Here is a 23,299-nt window from a genome sequence, read left to right on the forward strand (position 1 = left end):
ACATTGAGCTAGATGATAACAAAATAGTTAAATAATAAATGCCAGTGTAAGTCACAAACATCTGTAACATTTTGTGCTACGATACTGAGGTTAAACTTGACAGTCTACAAAAATATACGCTACTTAAACACAGAAAGTTTACAGATTGAGAAATAATAGAGAAGCTCACCTTAGGCTTTTAAATAGAGTGTTTTATGTTAAAAAAAGTTTTTGCCTAATCTTGAATCTCTATTAAAGCTAAATGAAATTTGATTGGCAATTATGTAATCTCTCAAAAACTCTTGTTTTAAATGCCAAACTAATAGGCAACCTCTTAAGTGAGAAATTTTAAAATTATGAAAGTAACGGATTTCTGAATTACAAAAAAAAAGATCCCAATCAAAATATTAAAGTTAATCACCTCTAGAATATGAAAACGAGTTAATCTAACCAAGATACAGCAGATGCAGGCAGAAAAAGTCATTGAATTCTAATGAAGACGTTTTACAAATTACTTAAAAGAAATAAATGCTGAAAATGCCACCAAAATCGGATCATTCTCAGATTATGTATAGACTTTTTTCTTCTGGTTTATTAATTTTATGCGCAAAAAAATCGGTTTCATTTTCATTGTCCTTTCCTTCATACTAAGAATTATTTGATATTTTACATAAAAAAATATGTCTAATAAAAAAAACCCATCATATTTTAACTAAGTTCCGATTTGTTTTAGATGAGGATTGATTATTCGTATTGTTTAAATTCTTCGAACAAATGTTCTTATCTTGAGAGACATTTGCATAATGTTTTGGCTGATGAAACCTCCGACCTTTTTCAAATGTATCATGTTGAACTCGAGATTCTATGCAGAATTCCGGAAGGAACCCTTAATTTAATTCACAGGGGGTTGTGCTATCGTTCAGCCAGCCATACCTGAATAGATGTCTTGTGTGATTAGCAATTGTATTCTTGAATTAACCGCATTAAGGATTGAACATTCAATCGCCAAGAATGTTAATTGTACAACTGTATTTCACCCAATACTATATTCACTCCACCACGGATCTTCAATTCTAGTACGAAGTTTTGGAGCCTTAAACATATTTTTGCTTAAAGATGTAAATATCACTATTTATTCCTACATATTATTACGATGTGTATGTATTAGCCTTGGTGCCCGGCGTTGCCCGGCGTTTCGCGGGTGTTTGGAGTTGTATGTTGAGCAAAAAAAAAAAAGTTGTAGTAGGCAAGCAGGCTCCAACTCGTAACGCGAAGGAGGAAAAGAACGTGAACCCTCCCTCCAAAACGTGACTTCTTTACTGTTGCACTCATCGCCAAACCGGAAATGACGAATGTTTAAATAGGGCTAGACAATCGAAAGAAGGGGTTGACTTTTCAAAATATCAGCGAAAAAGGCGACCCCTCCCAGTAAAAAAGTGCCTAGTTGACGGTTTAAAAAGTAATGTTTTAGCTAATTCTTCGATATTTGTCATCCGAAAGGTCGAGCTTCAAAACGATAGCAATCAGGTGAAAATAATACAAATAAATAATGCGCATATCGGAACTCATGTTTGATAAAATTTCCTCTAAAATTGTTCCACAGAATAAATAGCAGAATTAAATTGCAATTTATTGATGCCGATTCTAAATCAGTTAAATTAAACTGTAGATAGCGTGTTATTTATAATAAAACTTCAAAAATAATTGCTACAGTCACTCGATTACAAAGAAAATCGAGACTACTACTTATAAAAAAAGAAGTGCTTTCATGTAATGTCTTGTAAAAAAATGAAATCATTATATTAGATTGCTTAAATCAAAAGAATAGGAATAAAATGATTGATAGCAGTGCCTTATCATATTTTATAGAGGTTTCACAAGAATCTTCATTCAAATGACCAGACGGATTAGTGACAATCGCAGGAATCAACCCCGAGCTAAGAATATTCGTAGCTGTTATCCGCGACAACATCATGTAAATTCTAATGATTATCTGCCAAATCACTTTTGTTAATGGAGAGCATGTATCAATGTATAACACGTCATTTATGATTTTAGTACTACAGTAAAATATTAGTTAAAAATGAAGTAAAATGTAGAATCAATGTAAGACGTGTATTGTTTGATGAACCTTTTTATATTTTTTTATTAAATTTAAATAATAACAATTTTTTTAAGCAAAATTTATTTCATCCATATTTAAAAGTGTATTTAAAGGATATTAGATATTTTTGTTTTTTTAAAATATTTTTTTGCTAAATATAGCTACCTTTATTTTGCACATATTTTTCAATCGTCAACATATTTCTTTATTATTAATATGGTTAGCTTCAGCTATTATTTAAAAATACGAAATATGTTCATGAAATAAGGGAAATGGACAGTGATTAACACGTCCTTATAATGTTTTTCGTAATGCCGTAATTACTTACTACAGTCAAACCCAGATATAAGAGACCCGCGTATAGGAAAAACGGTATAAGAGAGATTTTCTCTGGTCCCAAAATAGAGCCTGTGTTAATGTACAATGTAACCCAAATATAAGAACCCCGGATATAAACGTAACCCGGATATAAAAGGGATGTAAGATACGGAGAAGTCTCTTATATACGGGTTACATTGCATATATTTAATTTATTAATTACTAGCATGGGCTCCCGGCGTTCAAGTTATTAAGTTAGATCCATGTCCAACGAACTTATATATCTAAAAATCCAAGTGCATAGACCCAAAATTGTCGGAGGAGTTTGGTAGAGTTCTCAAAGGTCAAATCGTTGAACTTTGACTCCTTAATCGACAAATTTCTGGCCAAAAACCGATCACATTAATTTTCCCAAATCTCAGTAACCTGTATATCAAATTTCGAGTCTGTAGACTAAAAATTGACAGAGTTATTGCGTAGGGAAATGTACACATTACACACACAGACACACAGACACGTTCACTTTTATAGATATATAAATTAAATAATCAAAATTACATAAAAATTAAGTATTTGTGATAATGGTGGATACTTCATATACGGCTTTCTTAATGTTACGGTTAAAATTATTTTGACTCACATTACTCGTCACTAACAAAAATGAAGGCTGCTCTTTTAAAAAAGAGCAAATAGGATTTTTGTATCGGATGTAAACCGAACCAGGATATAAAATTATTTGTGAAAATAGAGGTACAAAAGAAATAAACTTTAATGAACAATCTACGTTTAAATCTATCTATTTATCCATCTACCTATAAAGACATGTTTTTTTCTCGTTCTAATATTGATATTAAAAGTCTGTTTACGAGCTACTCCGTACAATCAGCCATGGATATGCGAGCGACTTCATGAAGCTTAACTAATTTGTATATTCCTTGGAAAATGAGTGAAAAACGAAAATGAATAATTTATAAATACAATTATTTATTCATTTATTATGGTTTCTAATATGATGATTGCTTTAATTTAACTATTGCACTCAATTCTTTTTATGCATAGTTTCAATTTACCATGAAAATGCTGAAACTCACATGTTTTTTAACTATCTATCTATCTATATGAAATTGAACTTTTGCTGTGTGTGTGCGCGCGGAACGTCCCTAACAAACTCCTCCCTGAATATTTTGTGTACAGACTTAAAACTTGATATATAGTGTATTTAGACTTGGGGAACACATTCCATTTTGTTATTAGGCTGTAAAAATAGCTGACAAAGCGTCAAAATAAAAAAAAAACGTTTACTTTTGCGGGTTAATACATTCTGCGCATGCGTACATACACACTTTTAGCTTGAAATCGCTTAATTTTCAGCCATTTTACCTACCTGGCGATAGCTCACACGCTAATGAAGAAAGCTGAAGCGCTATATAACCACTAAGGCTGGAACGCTGAATATTTTGGTTTCGATTCAAACTGATATTACCGAAGTCATATTTTAGCTTTTGAAATTATTAATATATATTGGGTGCAATAAAATAATCAATAGAAAATTTGCTCTATAATAAGAAATACGAAATCTACATGAATTAAAATATCATATAAAAGCGTATTTTACGATTGGGCAACGCCTGTCGGGCTGTTAAATCTCACCTGTCTGTTTAAATGTATATGTATGTATGCTTGTATGTCTGCCTAAAACTTACGACAGAGGCTACAGATTTTCACTACATCGGTATCGTTTTGAAGCTCGACTATTTTTCGAAAGTCATCCTCTCTTTTCAATTAACTAGCCTTAATTTTAACCTTCATCATTTCCGGTTTGGTGATGAGCGCAACGACAAAGACGTTACGTTTTTTTTTCGCATTCTTTTCCTCCTTCGCGGTACGGGTTCAAGCCTGCTTGCCTACTACCACGTTTTTTGCTCAAATCACATCTAAAAACACCGGACACCAAGGCTAGTCTATACTATAAATCTTACCTGTCTGTTTAAATGTATGTATGTATGTATGTATGTTTGTATTCTGCCTAACACTTTCGACAGAGGCGACGGATTTTCATGATATCGGAATCTTTATGAAGCTCGACCATTCGGCCGACAAATATCGAAAAATTGGCTAAAATATTAATTATTTACCCTCAATTGGGAACTTTTCTACAGGGAGGGGTCGCTTTTTTGCCGATATTGTCGAAAGTCATCACCTCTTTTCGATTGTTTAGCCCTTAGACCTACTTCACTTCCGGTTTGGCGAGAGGCGCAACAGCAAAGACGTCACTTTTTTCTTTTTCACTTTCTGTTCCTCCGTCGAGGTACGGGTTCGAACCTGCCTGCCTACTACCACTTATTTTTTGCGCTCGCAATTTTCCTTTTTTTTTTTTGCACAACCAACACCCTTACACACACACCTCCACTTTCTTTTCCGTTTCGCGTCACGGGTTCGAGCCTGCCTGCCTACTACAATTTTTCTTTTTGTCAAAACACACCTCCAAACACGCGGGCAACGCTGGGCACACAGGCTAATCTATATTATAAATCTCAATCGTCGGTTTGTGTGAATGTATGTATGTATGTATGTATGTATGTATGTATGTATGTATGTTTGTATTCTGCCTAAAACGTTTGACACACGCGACCAACACTGACAAAATTGGGATAGTTTGAAAGCTCAGTCTCATGGCTGACAAATATAAAATAAATTGGCCAAAAACATTCATTTTCACACCGTCAACTGGGCTGTTTTTTTATAAAGAGGGGTTGCTATTTTCGTCATTCCGCTTCGCGATATCGACGTACGCATAAAACATGTGATTTTGAACGCCCGGTACGTCAGAAGTGGCGCGGCCGAGACGACTAATCGCTTTCCACTAATTTTTCTTTTTAGAATCACAAGTTCGAGCCTGCCTGCTTACTACTTTTTCTTTTTTCGTTGACACGGGTGCTCGCTGCTATTTTCATTTTTTTAGGGGTTTTTGAAACATTCTTTTTAGGGCTTCGTTTATCAATACCCTTACTATAAAACAACACCCAAACAACCCCCAAACAACACCGGTACCCCGGGTATTTCTGTTTTTTTTTTTTTTAATTTTTTTTTTTGCGCTCGCACAGATACTCATAGGTATTTAATTATTTTTATAGGGATTTTTGTTGCTCAATACGCATACTATTTTTTTTTTTTTTGCTTACAAAATTTTGCTTTCGGTTCCACTTCTGGCCGATGGCACCTAAACGCGCATCCCTGTCCCCGTTGTGACTTTTTTTTTTAATTAAAAGCGGATTTTACATTCTGCCAACCTACCCCGCCTCCAATTATTTTTTACGACCGGACAACGCTGGGAACTGGAAATAAGCTGTAAATTGACCAAAACATATTTAGGATGTATGTGCACGTCAGGCAACGAAAATGTCATATTCTAAAAATTATGTAAATTGATCGAATAGTTTTATTTTTAACTCAGAAAATAGAATTCTATGAAGAAGCGATGTGCTAGGAGTGTCAGAAGTCGCCATTAAAAAGGAGTGATTAATTAAACCCGCTATCTTTCGAAGCTTGTAACAACATGATGAATGTAATTCAAACCCTATTTTTTTTCAATAAATAAAATAAAATTCCTGATGAATCGCCCCCATAAGTAAGGCACTTTATCAAATCCCCAATACTAACTATTACTACGATACTATCCCATTGATTACTATACACGCAATAACCCTTATCCCCGAGTGACTTCCGGGCCTTGATAAGTAATTAAGGCTAGTAAATCCAACGGATACTATGACTTGCGAAAACATCGGGGGAAAAAAGCGACCCCTTATGTAATGTGATTTTTTTCCTTTTAAAAGAAAAACTAAATTATTTTCACGTTCGCATTAAGTGTTTTTTATGTGCTTCATGTTTTTTACACCTCTCTCCACCCGGTTTGCGTCTAATTTTTTTTTTTGGGGGGGGTGCTTAATATCTTTACTTCATCACCTATCGACACCCTTCTAGCCTATTATATAAAGGCAAAATGTGTGTGTATGTGTGTGCGTGTGTGTGGTTGTATGTCTGCCAAAAACTTCCGACTCACGCGACGGATCCTGATGAGATCATGATAACTTTGAAGCTCGACACCTCGGACAACAAATATTGAAAAATGGGCCCAAAACATTAATTTCTTCACTTTCAACTGGGCAGTTTTCTCCAAGAAGGGGTCGCTTTTTTCCCCCGATGTTTTCGCAAGTCATAGTATCCGTTGGATACTCTAAAAGAAAGGTTACTTGTTAAAATTCAGTTATAAAACTTACACTCTTCTGGAGATTGAAAATTCGATTCTGAGTGCGAACGACACCGAAATACAATTGCAAATTGCTTAGGACTTCTACTCAATCATTGCTCAAGTGTAGCAGAACGAGTATGGGCGCAAAAAAAAAAACAACAAAAAAACAAAACAAAAAACAAAAACAACAGCAGGCGAAAAATAGCTGGCTAGCGAATATATTACCAGAAACAGCCGTTAAAGCACGTATGCAAATTATTACGTGTGCACGAGCTTGCGTCACAAGAAAAGGGAAGAAAAATATACCATGTAGTTGAAGAGGAGCAAGTTGCGAACCAGGCAATATAAACGCGTCAATACGAGGCAGAGTAGGCTAGCGCCAACGTGAGGTGGTGGGGACAGATACTTTTAAAAAGCACATGTGTGTGCGAAAAACTTTGAATATATAAATGCGTTGTTTTGGAATATTACGATTAAATGCATTTCATTTGCACTTGAAATATGCCGAGTCGGATTTTTCCCCCCTGTTGGGTTAATTTCTGTGCGATGGTACAAGGCAACGTGTAGGTTCGAGAGATTTGGGCTGTAATGATGCAGTTAAATCGAGGTTACGTCGATGGAAATGTGGTGCGAATAACAGTCAAGCTTAAAATAGTGGGCCAAAGAATTCAAATAACACGAAAGTTATATTAACTGTAAATAATAATAATAATCTTCTATAATATGAATCTCACCTGTCTGTTTAAATGTATGTATGTATATATGTATGTATGTCTGCCTGCCTTATGTCAGGTCATGTTTTATGCTACTGGTACCATGTAACCCAGTACTACTTGCCTCATGGTCGGGTCACCGGCGACTAAACTGTTTCCCCCACCACACTTGTTTGGTGAGGAGGGTGGCTAGTCTTCCTGAAGGATTAAAAACAAGACCTTCCAAAGGGCGAATGAACCTCTTTTCGAGGTCAACGGCCAACTAGCGCCATGTGTGTTTGTGTGTATGTATGTGTGTGTTGGGGTGGAGAGGACTCCTGTAAGCCGTGGTGAAGTCATCCTTTCTAGGAAAAGCAAATCTCTGATTAAAAAAAACAGAAAGCGGGAGACCAGTACCCGCATTAAGCTAGTCTGCAGTTTAACTTGTTGCTAGCTATCTTGCTCTTCCTTGTTGCTGGATCTCAACATTTTGAACCGAGAGAGAGACTTAGCTGTCGTACAAAGCTAAGACTCTGTAATATCATTTGTGTACAGATACTCCCTCAGGCATTTATCTATTAAAATGGTTCTGTGTCCATGGAAGTCATTTTGGCGCTCATGGACTTTAAGTGTCTGAGAGAGTGGCACTCGTCTGACAAGACGTTGCAATCATCATGTCTGCCTAAAACCTTCGACAGAGGCGACAGATTTTCACGAAATCGGTATTTTTTTTAGCTCGAGCCTTCGGACGACAAATATCGAAAAATTAGCTAAAAACATTAATTCTTTTATCTTCAACTCGACACTTTTCTACAGAGAGGGGTCACTTTTTTCGCTGATATATCTCCTTTTGATTGACTAGTCTTAATTTAAACCGTCACCACTTAGGGTCTTGCGATGGGCGCAGCAGTAAAGGCGTCACGTTGTTTTTTTATGTTTTTTTCCTTCTTCGCGATACGGGTACGAGCCTGCCTGCCATCACTTTTTTTTGCTCAATACACACCTCCAACCACACGGGCAACGCCGGCAACCCAGGCTAGTTATGAATATTAAGCATTAAATCGGTTAGAATGAACAAAATGTTGAAAACTATTGAGAAAATATATTTTAAAAGTGTAATACTACTAATTTTCGCTCTGATTCTAAAATCTCTCATGTATTAAAATACGGGTTTTTCACTTAGCAACTGCAATTTACTAACGGCTGTAATCACAATTATCATATATATCCAATATAAAGGTGATTATAAATTTTTCGAAAACAATCAACGAAAAATAACAATTTATAATAACTATCACGAACATATACACGGCCATTTTTTAGTATCGAACAAGAGTGGGTTGTGTCTACAACTACGTCCGCGCGTTTTATATAAAATGACTGAGCGCACGTAACAATTCAATCACTAAATTGTCTTATTCAGCTAGTCTCGCTTGAGATGGCGTATTTACCGGCAACTGCTTCAACTGAGGTGAAGGAGAAGTCTAAACTCTCTCAGACGAAACATCCTAAGTACAAAGAAATGATTATAGAAGCTATAGCTACCTTAAACGAGAAAGGAGGTTCGTCCAGGCAGGCTATCGTTAAGTACATCATGGACAATTTCGATGTGTCTGGATATCACAAGTTTGTTAATCTCCAAGTCAAGAAGGGACTGACATATGGTGTTAATAACATTTTCAAGGTAGACTCAATCTTCAAGAAATCTCGCTCGCTCAAAAGAGGCAGTGCGTTAAAATCCAAGGCAAAAGCCAAAAGTTCTGAGTTCACATTGAAGCCTGCCACTGAGACGGTCAAGAAATCTACAAGTAAAAAAATTATCAATACAAAGAAAAATGGCAAATAAACCCTATCAAGCCCACCGACAGCTAAACAGCCGTTTTAAGTGGCAATGAAATTTGGTCGGAAGTTCAACTTTTATAATTGGAAATAATAGCAATGAGTATTCCATTGACCCTTTCCATAAGAAAAGACAATTTACTTGAGCTTTATTAATTAGTAAACCAATGGAATCTGTACAATGTGTACAAGTCGTTTATGATGTTATACCCCTGTTGATAAGAACAATTGCAATTTTTGAATATAAAAGTTTTGACCTAATATGCGTGTAAAATGCCACTATACGACTTTGGTTTGTTTAAAATACAAACCACTGTTTTTACACACAACGCTATGTGTTAAATGTTATTGCAATGTACTTAAAATAACAAATTGACATCGTATATTTTAAAATGATTTTCTTGAGATATTGCTTTTAATTTTTCATTTATTCACTAATTACTGACAATACCGCAATAATTCTTGCAATAATTCCGACTGTAGTTGAACTTATCTATTTCTATGCAAAATGAAGTTTATATTTGAACTCTTTAGTGCTGCAATCGATTTATTTAATTTTTGCATATTTTCAGTCGGGTTTATTTATGTCAAACTCTTCCAATTTATACAATAGCTATTAGTAAACGTAAGAATGTTGAATTATGAAAAACATTGCATATGACTCATTAAGTGTTTCTTAAAATTGGCTTAAAAAGTATGCAATATCTTCGGTTGCAACTTACCCATTATTCGAAATCCATCCAATTATAACATGAATGCTTTTCATTTAAGGATCGAAAAAAATTATATGAAAATATTTTATGTAAAGATTCCAAACAGGCGACTACTGTTTACCGGAAAAACAAATGAAAACGTTGTCGCGTACCTCATTTCTCGTTTTTTAAGCATATTTGGAATACTTCTATTGACTACTAGTATGAACACACGTGCCTTTTATATTTACAAAAGATGGTTTCTAGGTCATCACAAAGATCTGCATTTGAGTTATTGAACGGACTCTAGGAAATTAAGACTCCGCCCTGAATAAATCGCTTTGATATTCCAGCGCATTAATTTAGTTATGAGTGACAACGTAATGTCGATAAAAACGCCATTCTGCCACTTTTAATTTTACGAAGAAAAAGTATTACCGCTTTGTTAAAGCGAATAAATGTGAATGGGGTGAAATATTTCCCAAATTTTACTGATAGAAATAAATTTTAAAATATTGCGCAGTGTAGTTTTTTAGATTTAAATTACAACTTTATTACATATTAAAATTTTATAATTGTAAATATGGAACAGTAATATTCGCCACTTAATCGATAATCCGTAATCTGTTGAAATATATAGAAGTAATGAAAACTTTGTACAAATAACACTGTTTTTATGCGTAATTTTACTAACATGGCTATGAATTATTATATATTGTATTACCTGATTCTGTGGAGCCACAACACTTCTAATCACTTATGTTTAATATATATTACGAAAAGATGAACATTTCTATTGCTCACCTGTTTGAAATAAAAGACAATGAATTAAAGCTTTCCACAAACGACAAACATTCTCAAACCTTATCGAAATTATGATGTACACAGCAACACTCGCCGACTAGCAACTTCGTCTAAAGGCGCTTTAGCTAGAAGATCCGTTCTACAGTTTTCATAGCAAACATCCTACATTAAAAGTATGCTTATAGAAACTATCGTTAAATCAATACCAAACAGTTCTTTCAGACAAGTATTAAGTATATAATGGTCAATTTGTGCAACAATCCTTAATTTTCTTGACATTCATTTCAAGAGGGCACTTAAAGCTGACGTAACCAGATTCATAACGAATTTATAGTTTATGGAAAATCAGGATCTGTTAAATATTGACCGCTTCAAATACTGAAAAAAAAAATCCAAGACGTAAATAGGGCAAAAGTTTGATATATTTACGAGGTTTCCTCTGGAAAAAAAATTGTAGCTAAATAATATCGAATTAACTGAACCTTTTAAATGACGATTTTAAGTACAAATGGATATTATTTATCTTTCTGGTAGGAATAAATTCTAATACTGTTTCGAGATAGATTATTTCAGTTAGCAAATAGTGTCCTTTCCAAACTTTATATTTTCCTATAACTTCCTGTTTAGTCTAGACTAATAAAATCATATTAAAACATGCTTACTTAAACTAAGCCTGCCGTACAAATTTTAACTTTGATTAAAACGGAAGTACATCCATCACGTTAATATTTTATTTGACCTTGAGTTACACAGGTACATTGACTGTTAAGACATCGCGTTTTCAATTTACCATTACACGGTTGTCTTGCTTTAATTTCCTAAATTAATATAAGATGGAAATGTTTATTTGTAGTCAAACCCAATACTAGTTATTGTACCTATTTACTATGTCTCCCCACGGGACAGAGTTAGACACCAGGGTCGTTTTTTAACGTGGAGAAAAGGTACAAAAATAAAAATTGTCTCAGTCGTTAAGGATTTCTCCTCCACCGAAAGAGAACAATAGAAGTGCAGCATCTGAAGAACAGATACTACACTTTGATCTTGAACAATACTAGTTATTGTAACCAAAGTTACTATAGTGTATATACATTTATCTTCAGGTTAAAATAGGTGAATGTTTTTATTTTTCGTGGTCACATTTTAAAATATACTTTTAATTGTGCATGTATTATATTAAGCTGGTATTAAAACAAGCTATTTTTACAAATTTCTTTAAAACTGAAATTGATCTTAAAATGAAGTCCCGTCTACTTTTTCCGCAGCGCCTCCCGGGGGGGCACCAAACTTCAAGCAAAGACCATATGTGGGGGGCAACCGTAACAATCCGTTATTGGTCAATGTAGGGGAACCCTTCATACCAATTGTCACTATCCAGTTCACCTACTCCCCGGGGAGCTGGTCCCCATTTTCCCTTCACTCTCCACATTAAAAAACGACCTTGTGCCTAATTTGCTCAGTGGGGAAGCAAATAAATACATCCCGTCTACTTTTTCCTCGCCGGAAGCAGAGTAACCTGTAATGTTTACTTGTAAACCACTTTAATTAGCTATAAATAAATATAACTAGAAATATATTCGCATGAAAGATAACATTCATTTTCTAAAGAGAACGAATTTTCTCTCACAAAAATTATAATCACCATATGATTCTTAAATTGTGGATGATCCCCATTCTAATTTTAAATAAAATGTATTATAGTATTATCATAGAAAATTCTTTAGGAGATAAATAAGTTCAGGTAATCGTGGATATACTGATAAATTATTTGGCATAATTAATTTGAAATGTAGCAAAACACTCTAACTCAATTGCGGATTACTTAGGTCTATATAGTCATCGCTGACGGAACCAGAGCATGCTGCCCCCTTAAACTAATGGGTTCCCCTCGAAATTTCGTGCAGATTCCAGAGTTTGACATATCTTCCAAGATACACTCCGACAAAGTCGGAGCTTACATTCACCTAAGCGTTGTGAAAATAACACCGACGATAGGCACAATAGTTCGAAGCATCAAATAATACGTAAATTGATCCTTATAAAAACATTTTTCTTCTGTATTGTCTATGGTATACACAAAATTTACAGGCATGCAATATTTTTTAACTTCTATCTAATTTTTAAAAGGGGGCAATAAGTTTTTTTACACTGAAATGCTCGGAAAACACTATTCTACAATTTTCCATTTTAATGCAAATGTCGGGGTTTTAATTATGTTATGTACCAACGACACACCGCTCTTCAAGACCCGTAAAGCACTTCATAAAGTGAAATGTTTATGACAATGAAACAACAACGTGAGGATGAGTAAAAATGGCAATGGTGAAACCGAATTAGTTTATATAAGAAGGTAATTCTATAAAGATTAGTTCAAACTACAGCTGCATTTATAAATTTATTTATGGTTTTAAAGAACAAAGAGAAAATAAATTTGAGAATTGTTCTTGCCGGTCTCTTGATTTCTAACGTACCCAGAAAGTTACATTCATGAATTTTGATAAAATTAAAAAATGAGATCCCGTTTGATGTGAATAAAACATATAATTGTCATTTTCGAATTGGCTTGAACTTTATATAAAATATAAAACTTAAAAATTTTTTTTTTTTTTTTTTTTTTTTTTTTTTTTTTAGATATCCTCCATCATATTTCAAATTATTTCTATAAGCTTGTTCATACTAATAATTGAAAATAAGTAACTTTCTCCGTTCATCCATTCTGAATTATGTAATGGAAAACATACAAAAATAGAAAAAAACTGTGATACGCATGTAGAGACGTATTTACCCAAAATCAACAGTCTGTAAGACATACGAAATTATGATTAGATGATCATAATTTAGCATTGAAATTTAACTCCTATCAAATGCAGCGTATGTAAGTTCTATTTGGAATTAAGTATGACGTTACATCCAGCATTATGGTTCTCTAGCCGCCTGATAACCGCATCAACTGTTTTCATAAGTAACTAATGTTCTCCTTTTCTATTATAGTAATTCAAGACCAAAAGCATTCAGGCATATGACCTGTCGCTATTAATAGATTTATAGTTGAATATATAAATTCGCAAATTTTATAAGATATATCGCATATGGTAAATGCATAAAAGTTGTTTTTAGGTCGGCTTATGTTTTGGTTTGCAGAATTTTTTTTTACACTTTCATAGTTTGCATTATCATTCACCAATAATCATTTAACATTTTATTTTTTTTATTGAAACATATATTGCACTATTTTGCGTCCATTGAGAAAGTCCTACTATATATTATTCGTATCAGAGAGACCAAATATGTAAATCTATATATCCAAAAAAGTGAAATTGTCTGTGTGTGTCTTTCTGTGTGTGTACATTTTCCTACCAAATTACTCTGTCAATTTTCAGTTTACAGACTCAAGAGTTCAACATTTGAAATTTTAGATAAAGTGTATTCAGACATACAGCAAGCTTTTTAATCGTTTTTTGGCTGAAAATTTAGCTACCAAGGGGTCAAAGTTCAGACAATTTGACCTTTGCGGTCTCTAGCAAATTATTCAGTAAATTCTGGGTATAAACAGTTAAACTTTTACATAATGGGTATTCAGACATGCAGCAAGCTTTGTAATCGGTATTTGGCCGAAAATTTGGCTGAAAAGATGTCAAAGTTTAAAGTGCAGACTCTACCAAACTCCCTCGCCAGTTTGGGATCCAAACACTTGAAATTTTAGATTTAAATTGCCTGAACATGAGTCAAACTTATATATATATATATATATATATATATATATTAAACATATAGTTATGAACAATACATAGGGCCTGAGCAAAGCTGGGCTGAACTGCAAGTATATCTATAAAAGTGAAATTGTCGGTGTGTGCGTACATTTCCCTACCAAACTACTCAGTCAATTTTTAGTCTACAGACCCGAGAATTTATATAAGGGTATTGAGATTTAGCAAAATATTTTAAATCTATGTTCGGCTAGAAATTTTTGCTGTCAAAGGACCAAACTTTAACGATTTAACCTTTGAAAACTCTACCAAACTTCTCCGCTAATTTTTTGTCTAAATACTTGAAATGTTATATGTAGGTTACTTGGGCATGGATCAAACTTTTTTAACTTGATTAGCGCCCAAAACAATAAATGTTAAGGGGGTCAAAATTGGGGTCAAAGTAAAAAACTGACCTCTGCGGTCTCTACCAAATTACTCAGCCAATTTTTGGTCTAAACATTTGAAATTTTATATAAAGTGTATTATGAGATAGGGTAAGCTGTTTAACTAGGTTTTGGCCGAAAATTTGGCTGCTTAGGGGTCAAAGTCAAAGTGAAATAGTTTGAACATGCGGTCTCTAGCAAACCATTCAGCAAATTTTTGGTCTAAACATTTGAGATTTTACATAAAGGGTATTCAGACATGCAGCAGTCTTTTTAATCAGTTTTGGGGCGAAAATTTGGCTGCCAAGGGCTTAAAGTTTAAAGAGTTGACCGTTGTAGATTCTACTAAACTCCCCCATTAATCAGTAAACACTTGAAATTTTAAATGTAAGTTGCCTGGACATGAGTCAACCATTTTAATATATATATATATATATATATATATATATATATATGCACGTAAAGTAATGAATAGTATATAGGGTCCGAGCAAAGCCGGGTTGAACGGCTAGTATTGTATATTTGTAAAAGATAATTGATAATTTTGAATATGACGGAAAGGATATGTTATAATTGTTCCATCAGCATAGTTTTACCAGTAGTCGCTGACAGGACAAGAACAATCTCCCCCGTCGACAAAATTAAACCTTTGTTTGAATGTCCATATATGGTTCAGCAGTTCGATATCAAGATTACCAAATTATACATAGAAAACTAAGAGGTTCCAACTTACAGATCGTTGTAAAATAACAAACTAAATGAGACTTGTACTACGAAAAGTAAATACTTCGCTCTAAAGACTTAATGATTTTTAATTTAATTTGCTCATCCAAAATAATTATACAATACATAGCATAATTCCAGCGATCATGGCCGACAGAATCTTTCCTCATCAACTAAAATTAAACCTTAGTTTGAATATTCATACTAGTTCACGAGATGGACACAGGATTACCAAGTTATGAAAATATTCATACGGAACTCTTAAATAATAACGAACGCACCGTTGTAAAATTACAAGCTAAATGAGAATAGTACTATGAATAGAAATATAATTCGATCTAAAAACTCAACTGTTTTAATTTGCTCATCAGAAATTATTATACGATGAATATAAAATGACCGACGTAATTCTATTTCTATCTTTATAAAGTTACTAGCCTCGGTGCCCGGCGTTACCCAGGTGGTGTTGAGCAAAAAAAAAAAAAAAAAAAAAAAAAAAAAAATGGTAGTAGGACGGCAGGCTCGAACCCGTGAATGTGGAGTGAGGTGTTAAAAAATGGTAGTAGCGTCGGGAGGGAAACAAAACAACACTAGGCAGCCAGAGTGAAGAGCGGTGTTAAAAAAAAAGTGGTAGTAGGCAAGCAGGCTCGAACCCGTAACGCGTAGGCGGAAAAGAAAGTGAAAGAAAGTCTTACGTCTTAACCGATGTCTTCCTGACGTGACCGGAAGTCAAAAGCTTCGAAATTAACCCAAGTCAATCCAACGGTGACGATAACTTGCTAAAATATCGGCGAAAAAAATCGACCTCTTCTTGTACAAAACGGCCAAGTTTAGAGTGAAGGAATTAATGTTTTTATCCAACTTTTCGATATTTGTCGTCCGAGACTTCGAGCTTCAAAATGATACCGATCTTGTAAGGATCCGTCGAAAATTTTTGCGAGGCATAAACATACATACATAATACATACATACATACAGATAGCTAAGATTTATATTATAGATGTTTATTTGTGTATATAATTGTCTTTACTTAATTTAAGCCTAAAATTATTAACCAATCACTATGAATTTTAAACAAAACCTGCATGATCTCAGGTGTCGAAATGTTAGATATATTTAGTTTCATTTCAGTAAAGCTGCAAAAAAGGGGTGAACATCAGCTGAAGTTAAGATACGAATGTTTTGGAAAATATTTCCTTTGCATATGTTAAAGAGATTTTAGTGTACAATATGCGCATCATTCCTCGATTTAAAAAAAAAATCTAATATTTCGGATTTGCATTAAATTTGATTTGTAATTATTGAGGAAAGATTCATTAAAACTTTAGAATTGTTTAGAACTTCGTAAACTTAAACGTACAGTTTTTCTTTAAAATGAAAAGAGATTATTGGATTTTCATTAACGTTACTATAAGTTTTGTGGAATTAAGATTTAATATAATATCATTAGATCTTGAATTGAATTTCGATAAGGGGACCGAAATATGCTACAAAATTGTTCTCTTTGAAAACTCATTATGATATTCTTCTATTAATTCTATGTGAATAATTGTAGAAACACAGACAAAGCATAATCTACTCTATCATTAATAAAAGTGATCTATGGTTTTTAATCCGCTCACATATAAAGTATGACCTTGAATGTAAAAGTGATTATATTTCATTAAACACGAAATATGACACATTTTTTTTATAAAAAAAAAGCCATTAACTCCCATATGTCAATGTGACTGATTTCAATTTAATTAAGAGAAAAATGATAATATACGATGTAATCGCTTGTTTTTATGTAATTTCGCAAAAGTTGCATTTAATCTTATAATCTTCCAATCGACATGACATCTATTTATAAATATTGGAATTAATTTTTCTATATAGCGTAAATAAAGTATAATTAGTCTTTAAAATAAAGAGTAAGAAGTAATATAAGCGATTCACAGGGGCATATAAGTTTTTCATAATATAACAAGTAATTAGAATTTTCATTTAATAATCATTTCATTATTAAATGAATATATTTGAAACAAGATATATCTGATGCTTGTGCACGGTGCAAAATTTGTGTGTATTAAAAGTTTCTACAATCATACTTTTAAAATTAAGTTGTAATTTGTGAAATGAGATTTTCATTGGCGTTACCATAAACATAGCAACTCAGTACAATTAAAACGTAATACCACTTTATTTACTTTAAATCTCTTTAATTAAAAAAAAAGAAAAAAACTTTATTAAATACCTCCCACTCTACCGTAAAGACTCTGACAGATATATGCAGTACCTTTGAGTCTATATTCGTAACACCCGCCTCTACCTAGAGATTACAACCTAGAAAGATGTGAGAACCAGTCTATGTTTAGATTAACTTGCAACACTGCTTTATTAAAGAATATTTCTCTCTACTTTTCCCCCTCGTCTGGCACGAAGGGCTCCTCATAAAAATCTGATCAATCATTTCTCTAACAGTATAGCAGTAGCACTCTATTTAGATACTAGTTCCAAAGTACATGCGTATGCCCACAACAATAATTGGCTAGGTTTCTCCATTACGGTATAAATAGAAACCTTTTTTATATTTCAGTTTCTTACGCAGAATTCCATGTTCCTAACATGCCCCAGAAGCATATTTTATGTTTTTATTCTTTTTTTGTGGAGAGGGGAGTATTCAATTATAGAACTTGTGTTGTTTAACAGGTGCTTCTGCAGTTTGATTAACCGTTTTTTCATAAGTAACGCGCTGACATTTACCGAGTAGAATACCGTTTAACATTTCACGCGGCCGCCACAACACACCCGCCCTGCTCCTCCACCACCTCCCTCCAAATATAAACACAGAAATTCTGTTAAATTTTAAACGGTATTCTACTCGGTAAATGTTGGCGCGTTACTCATAAAAATGGTTAATTAAACTGCAGAAGCACCTGTTAAACTACACAAGTTCTATAATTGAACACCCCCCCTCCAAAAAAAAAAGAACGAAAAACATAAAACATGCTTTTGTAAACCGCTCGCGAAAACTTATTTTTTTTAGATCAATTAAAAAGAGTTAATACAATGCACATCGTAAATTTGCGACGGATTTGATTATCGGATTTATGGCCAATGACATCGAATATCCCTAAAAACCAAATTAGTGGTCGGTGTTCTGTTTTAGTAAAAGGTAATATTTACCTTTTGATTTATTTTAATAATATTACTCTAAATACTGTTTTAAATTTGTGGTCTTGTCTTTACGTTCTTTCCTTTCGCTCAAGATTTCTTGGAATTTACCACTTCCCCCTCCAATAAACCTTATTTCTTTGCGCCAACACCGGTGATAGGAAGGGGGATTCCAGTTACATGTGGCATATTTAGCCTTTTGGGGCGTTTTTTCATTATTGGAAAACAAGATGGCCGTCATTAAAAATGATTGCGATTACGTTGAATACTGAATATCTTCAAAAATGGATAACTGCGTGAAAATTCTGCTGTAGTTAGTTGATAGCGTGTTTTTTTTTTTTTGCATGACATGGTCTGTAGGATAATCGATAATTGAAGCCATTATTTTAATGTATCTATCATCGTATATTTCTTCAATTTTTCCCCATTAACTGCAAAGAATTTTATAAAACTTGCAAATTTACGTGTTTAGAAACATTAGAGGATGACCTCCGATCTGTAGTAGAATGGGGACAAAAATGGATGGTCACATTCAATGCTGCCAAGACTAAACTCGTTTCTTTCAATAATTGCAAGAAACCTTCTCTACCACCAATAGCAATGACCAATGACTCTTTATCTGAAAGTACATCCTTTAAACTCCTTAGCCTAACGCTCTCAGGAAACATGAGTTGGAACATTTACATCGAGAGTATCGCCAGGACCGCTGCGAAGAAGGTAGGTTCTCTCTACCGTGCTAGAAATATACTAACATCTGAAAGTATCTTATACTTCTATAAGGCCACTATTGTTATCATATTTAGGCTGGTGCATTTGCCACTAGTCTCTTGCTCCTAGAAAGTCGCCAATCTGATAGGCCCTGAACTGTCATCTAAACTTCAGCCTCTGTCCCATCCATAAAATGTTGCATTCCTCTGCCTTTTCTACAAGTACTTACTTGTTTCGTTCAATAATTACAAGAAGCCTTCCCTATCACCAATAACAATGGCCAATGACTCTTTATCTGAAAGCACATCTTTTAAACTCCTCGGCCTAACGCTCTCAGGAAACATGAGTTGGAATAATTACATTTAGAACATTGCCAGGACCGCTGCGAAAAAGGTGGGTTCTCTCTACTGTGCTAGAAAGCTATTAACACCCGGAAGTATCCTATAAGGCCACCATTCGTCCATGTATGGAGTATTGTCATCATATTTGGGCTGGTGCATCTGCCACTAGTTCCTCGCTCCTAGACAAGGATCAAAAGAGAGTCGCCAATCTGACAGGTTCTGAACTGTCATCTAAACTTCAGCCTCTGTCACATCGACGAAATGTTGCATTCCTCTGCCTGTTCTACAAGTACTTTAACGGTGAATGCTCTGACGAACTGCACGCACTTGTGCCGCCACGACGTAAATGTCCCCGACAAAACCGACAAGCAGCTAAATCCCACCCCTTTACGGTTATGTACCTGATAGTAACCCCCTAAAACAAAGTGGCAATTTGCCTTGTTTCGGGTGAAAATGCAATAAAAAAAAAAGAGTGCAAAAGTAAATTATGTTTCTGTTTTTGAATGTCCATTGAACAAGCAACTGATCCTGAAGAAAGTGCAAAACAGCCTGCACACATATTTAGTGAAAATGTGATTCAGAAGTTTCTTATATGCCGGTTTAACAAACCATAGGCCCCAACAACCGAACACGAATAGTATGCCCGGCAACATAGGGAATTTCTCGACACAGTTGACAAATTGTAGAGCAATACAGCGATAACGACATAAATTCTTACAACGAATAGATAGTCAATGTTGATCCTGTTGTTCCTTTCGTATACGGTTCAAGAAATATTGCCCCCCCTCAAACCTTGCCAAACTAGTTGGTTATTAGCTGGAAGGATAGCGGCTAAGGGGATACATGAGAGAAATTGGATTGTTGTTGGCACGTTTCATCGACTATGTTGGGGTTACGTTGATCAGTAAGGTGTCAATATAACCGAAAGTTACTAAAATAATTTAAGGATTACAAAAGAAAAAAAAAGAAAGAAAATATTGGAATTACTAAAGATACATATCAAAATAAGCATAAAAAAGGCATCAAAGCACCCCCCCCCCGAGCAAGGCTGGGTAATATTGCTGGAATATATATATATATATATATATATATATATATATATATATATATATATATATATATATATATATGCGAGGGCGCTTTAAAAGTAATGAATCTTATTTCTCTCGAATGGATCAGATTACATGTCACATTCTTGACCTAATTTTTTGTATCATTGTTGCATATATGATCAGCGTAAGATTCTAAAAAAGCATCCCTTGTAATAGACGTGCCTCAGAAACAGAGGTGCGTAATTGATTTACTTGCAAAAGTGCATTGCGGATGGTAGCGACTATGTAGAGAAATAAATTACGGATCACAAATGCTTGCTCGTTTACGTAGCTCTTCAACTTTTCGTGTTAAAAATTAGAAGCTTTTCATTTGAAACGACCCTAATATATAAAACTAGTGGAATACATACCACAAGAATAGTAAAATTAATTCCGGAAACGTAACATTTTCCCTGATATAATGCTCCTTTATAAACTTTATCAAGATTGAAATCACATACGCTGATACTAATCCTCATGTAAACAATCTAATTTTATTCGAACTCAATTATTATATTTTCTTAGAAAATGTCTCAAACAAAAAGATTTTGGAGAAATATAAATTCAAGTAAAATTACATATTTTTTGCGTCATAATTAATGAGATATTCGAATACATACATGCTACGATATTAAGTCAATAGCATAAACTCTAAAATTTCTTAAAAATATATACACATTGTTGTTAAACATCTATTGTCACGGAAGAACTGGGAACTGATGTAACTCATAACGATTATCCACGAAGACTCATTCCTTACGAAATTAATGTCTATTAAACGCTGTAACGTTTAAAGATTAGAAAAATAAACATCACTCCGAACAAACATGGGGTTAATATAGACTTAAGCTCGCTAAGGCAAATAAACTTTTCTCGTAATACCGGAAGTAAACACTATCCTGCTTCACATCAACTTTGAACGGCCATTTTAAAGGCCAGCAACTTTATTCTATTGTTTCTCTAGTTATAAATGGGCTGCTATGATATTTCATTTTCATAAAAATAACCACTTCAATTAAAGCCAGATGCACATTCATGAATCAGTTCCTCCTATTTAAGATACAAAAAAGTATCTTACTTTTATTCAAACTTGTCGTACAAATAAGAACTTCAATCCAAATCTGTTCAGATTTATCTGGTAATTTTCCTATCGGAACATTTGTACATCAACTTATACTGAATCTGCTTTTATTCATTGTTCATGAAATAGTAGTTAGGATTTCCACATTTATGTGTTATAATCACTACTTTACTCTTTTCTTAGACAAGAATACCTTTTCAAAGATGTGGCAAGAGTACTCGATCGTAGGACGTATTTTGCTCTCATACACCTAGGCTTTATAGGGCGTGAGAGACCATATTGAACAGTAAAATTTTCTAACCATTTTCCTACAACCTTTACAACGGATCTTATTTAACTCTTCCAGTTTAGGTCAGAAGCAACGATCTGTAGGAGGAGTTTGTAAAAAAAATTGCGGCTATTGTGGTATCGGAGCTTTAATGGTTAATAGAAAAAAAAAACTTGATTTTTTAAGAACTAAATATAACTCCTACTTTCAAATCCATTTGTACCACGCACTCAAGATCAGAATAGAGAGAATCAGAAAGTTGTTGAACTTTACCTGCCGACTTTAAGTGTTCCAATAAAGATAATTTCGTCGCATAAATTTCGACGAATAATCTTAGAATATAATTTTTGAGACCATTGATGAATATCACGAAATCCCTGTCAATTTATTTATTTTGTCTGATATTATAGTTAGCAGATCAACTGTACGTCTCACAGAATCCAAATCTTCTTACTGATTAGTTGTTGTTTTTTTACGTTGGTGACAATTTCTTAATTTGTCGCAGATTCAGGCAAATATGGCTAATTTTCTCAGCGATACGTTCAAACTATATAACTTTATCGTTGTAGGTACCACGGAGGAAAGATGTGTATGAGATGCTCTGGTAAATTCTATTCGGATGACTATATATATGGTAATCTAAGGTCTGCTTTTAGATGATCTTTCTGTAGCCACATATTCCATGCTCGTGTCTATATTGGGGGATAGAGAAATGTTTAATGGCAAAATCATCTAGGGAAACAGTTGGGCCAATGATACTATCGAGAAGGGACAATACGTCATACTCGGTTATCGATAATTCGACTTTAACCGCTAAAAGCGTGGAACGAAGACTTGCTAGTGAGAGTCTACGTTAAAATGTGAGGTTGTGGGTTTAATGTTGTATTGTTTGTTGTTAATTTTTATGGTGGGGTTGGAGATTTTGTGGAAAACACCAGCAGAGTTGTTTAGAGCTGGGTAGAGATAGGGAATAAGAGAGAGACAGAGATAGAGAGAGGGGGGGGCAGAGAAAATGGGTAAAATGAAAGAATTTTTAAGATCGATGAATAGCAAAATCCGTTGTAGTTCTCTCTTATAGTACATTCCATTTATAAAATCATAATACAGCAAACCAAATAG

General features: G+C 34.0%; 1 protein-coding gene across 1 annotated transcript; it reads left to right on the forward strand.

Moving 5' to 3' along the window:
• Positions 1–8,738: 8,738 nt before the first annotated feature.
• On the forward strand, positions 8,739–12,721 carry LOC145276821 (histone H1.0-A-like). The gene has a single exon (XM_080128168.1). The coding sequence runs from the start codon at positions 8,784–8,786 to the stop codon at positions 9,189–9,191; it is 408 nt and encodes a 135-aa protein (XP_079984294.1). The 5' UTR covers positions 8,739–8,783; the 3' UTR covers positions 9,192–12,721.
• Positions 12,722–23,299: the final 10,578 nt, after the last annotated feature.

The sequence above is a fragment of the Euprymna scolopes genome, chromosome 5 (assembly GCF_053919585.1).
Source record: "Euprymna scolopes isolate OS-2025 chromosome 5, ASM5391958v1, whole genome shotgun sequence".
NCBI lineage: Eukaryota > Metazoa > Mollusca > Cephalopoda > Sepiida > Sepiolidae > Euprymna > Euprymna scolopes.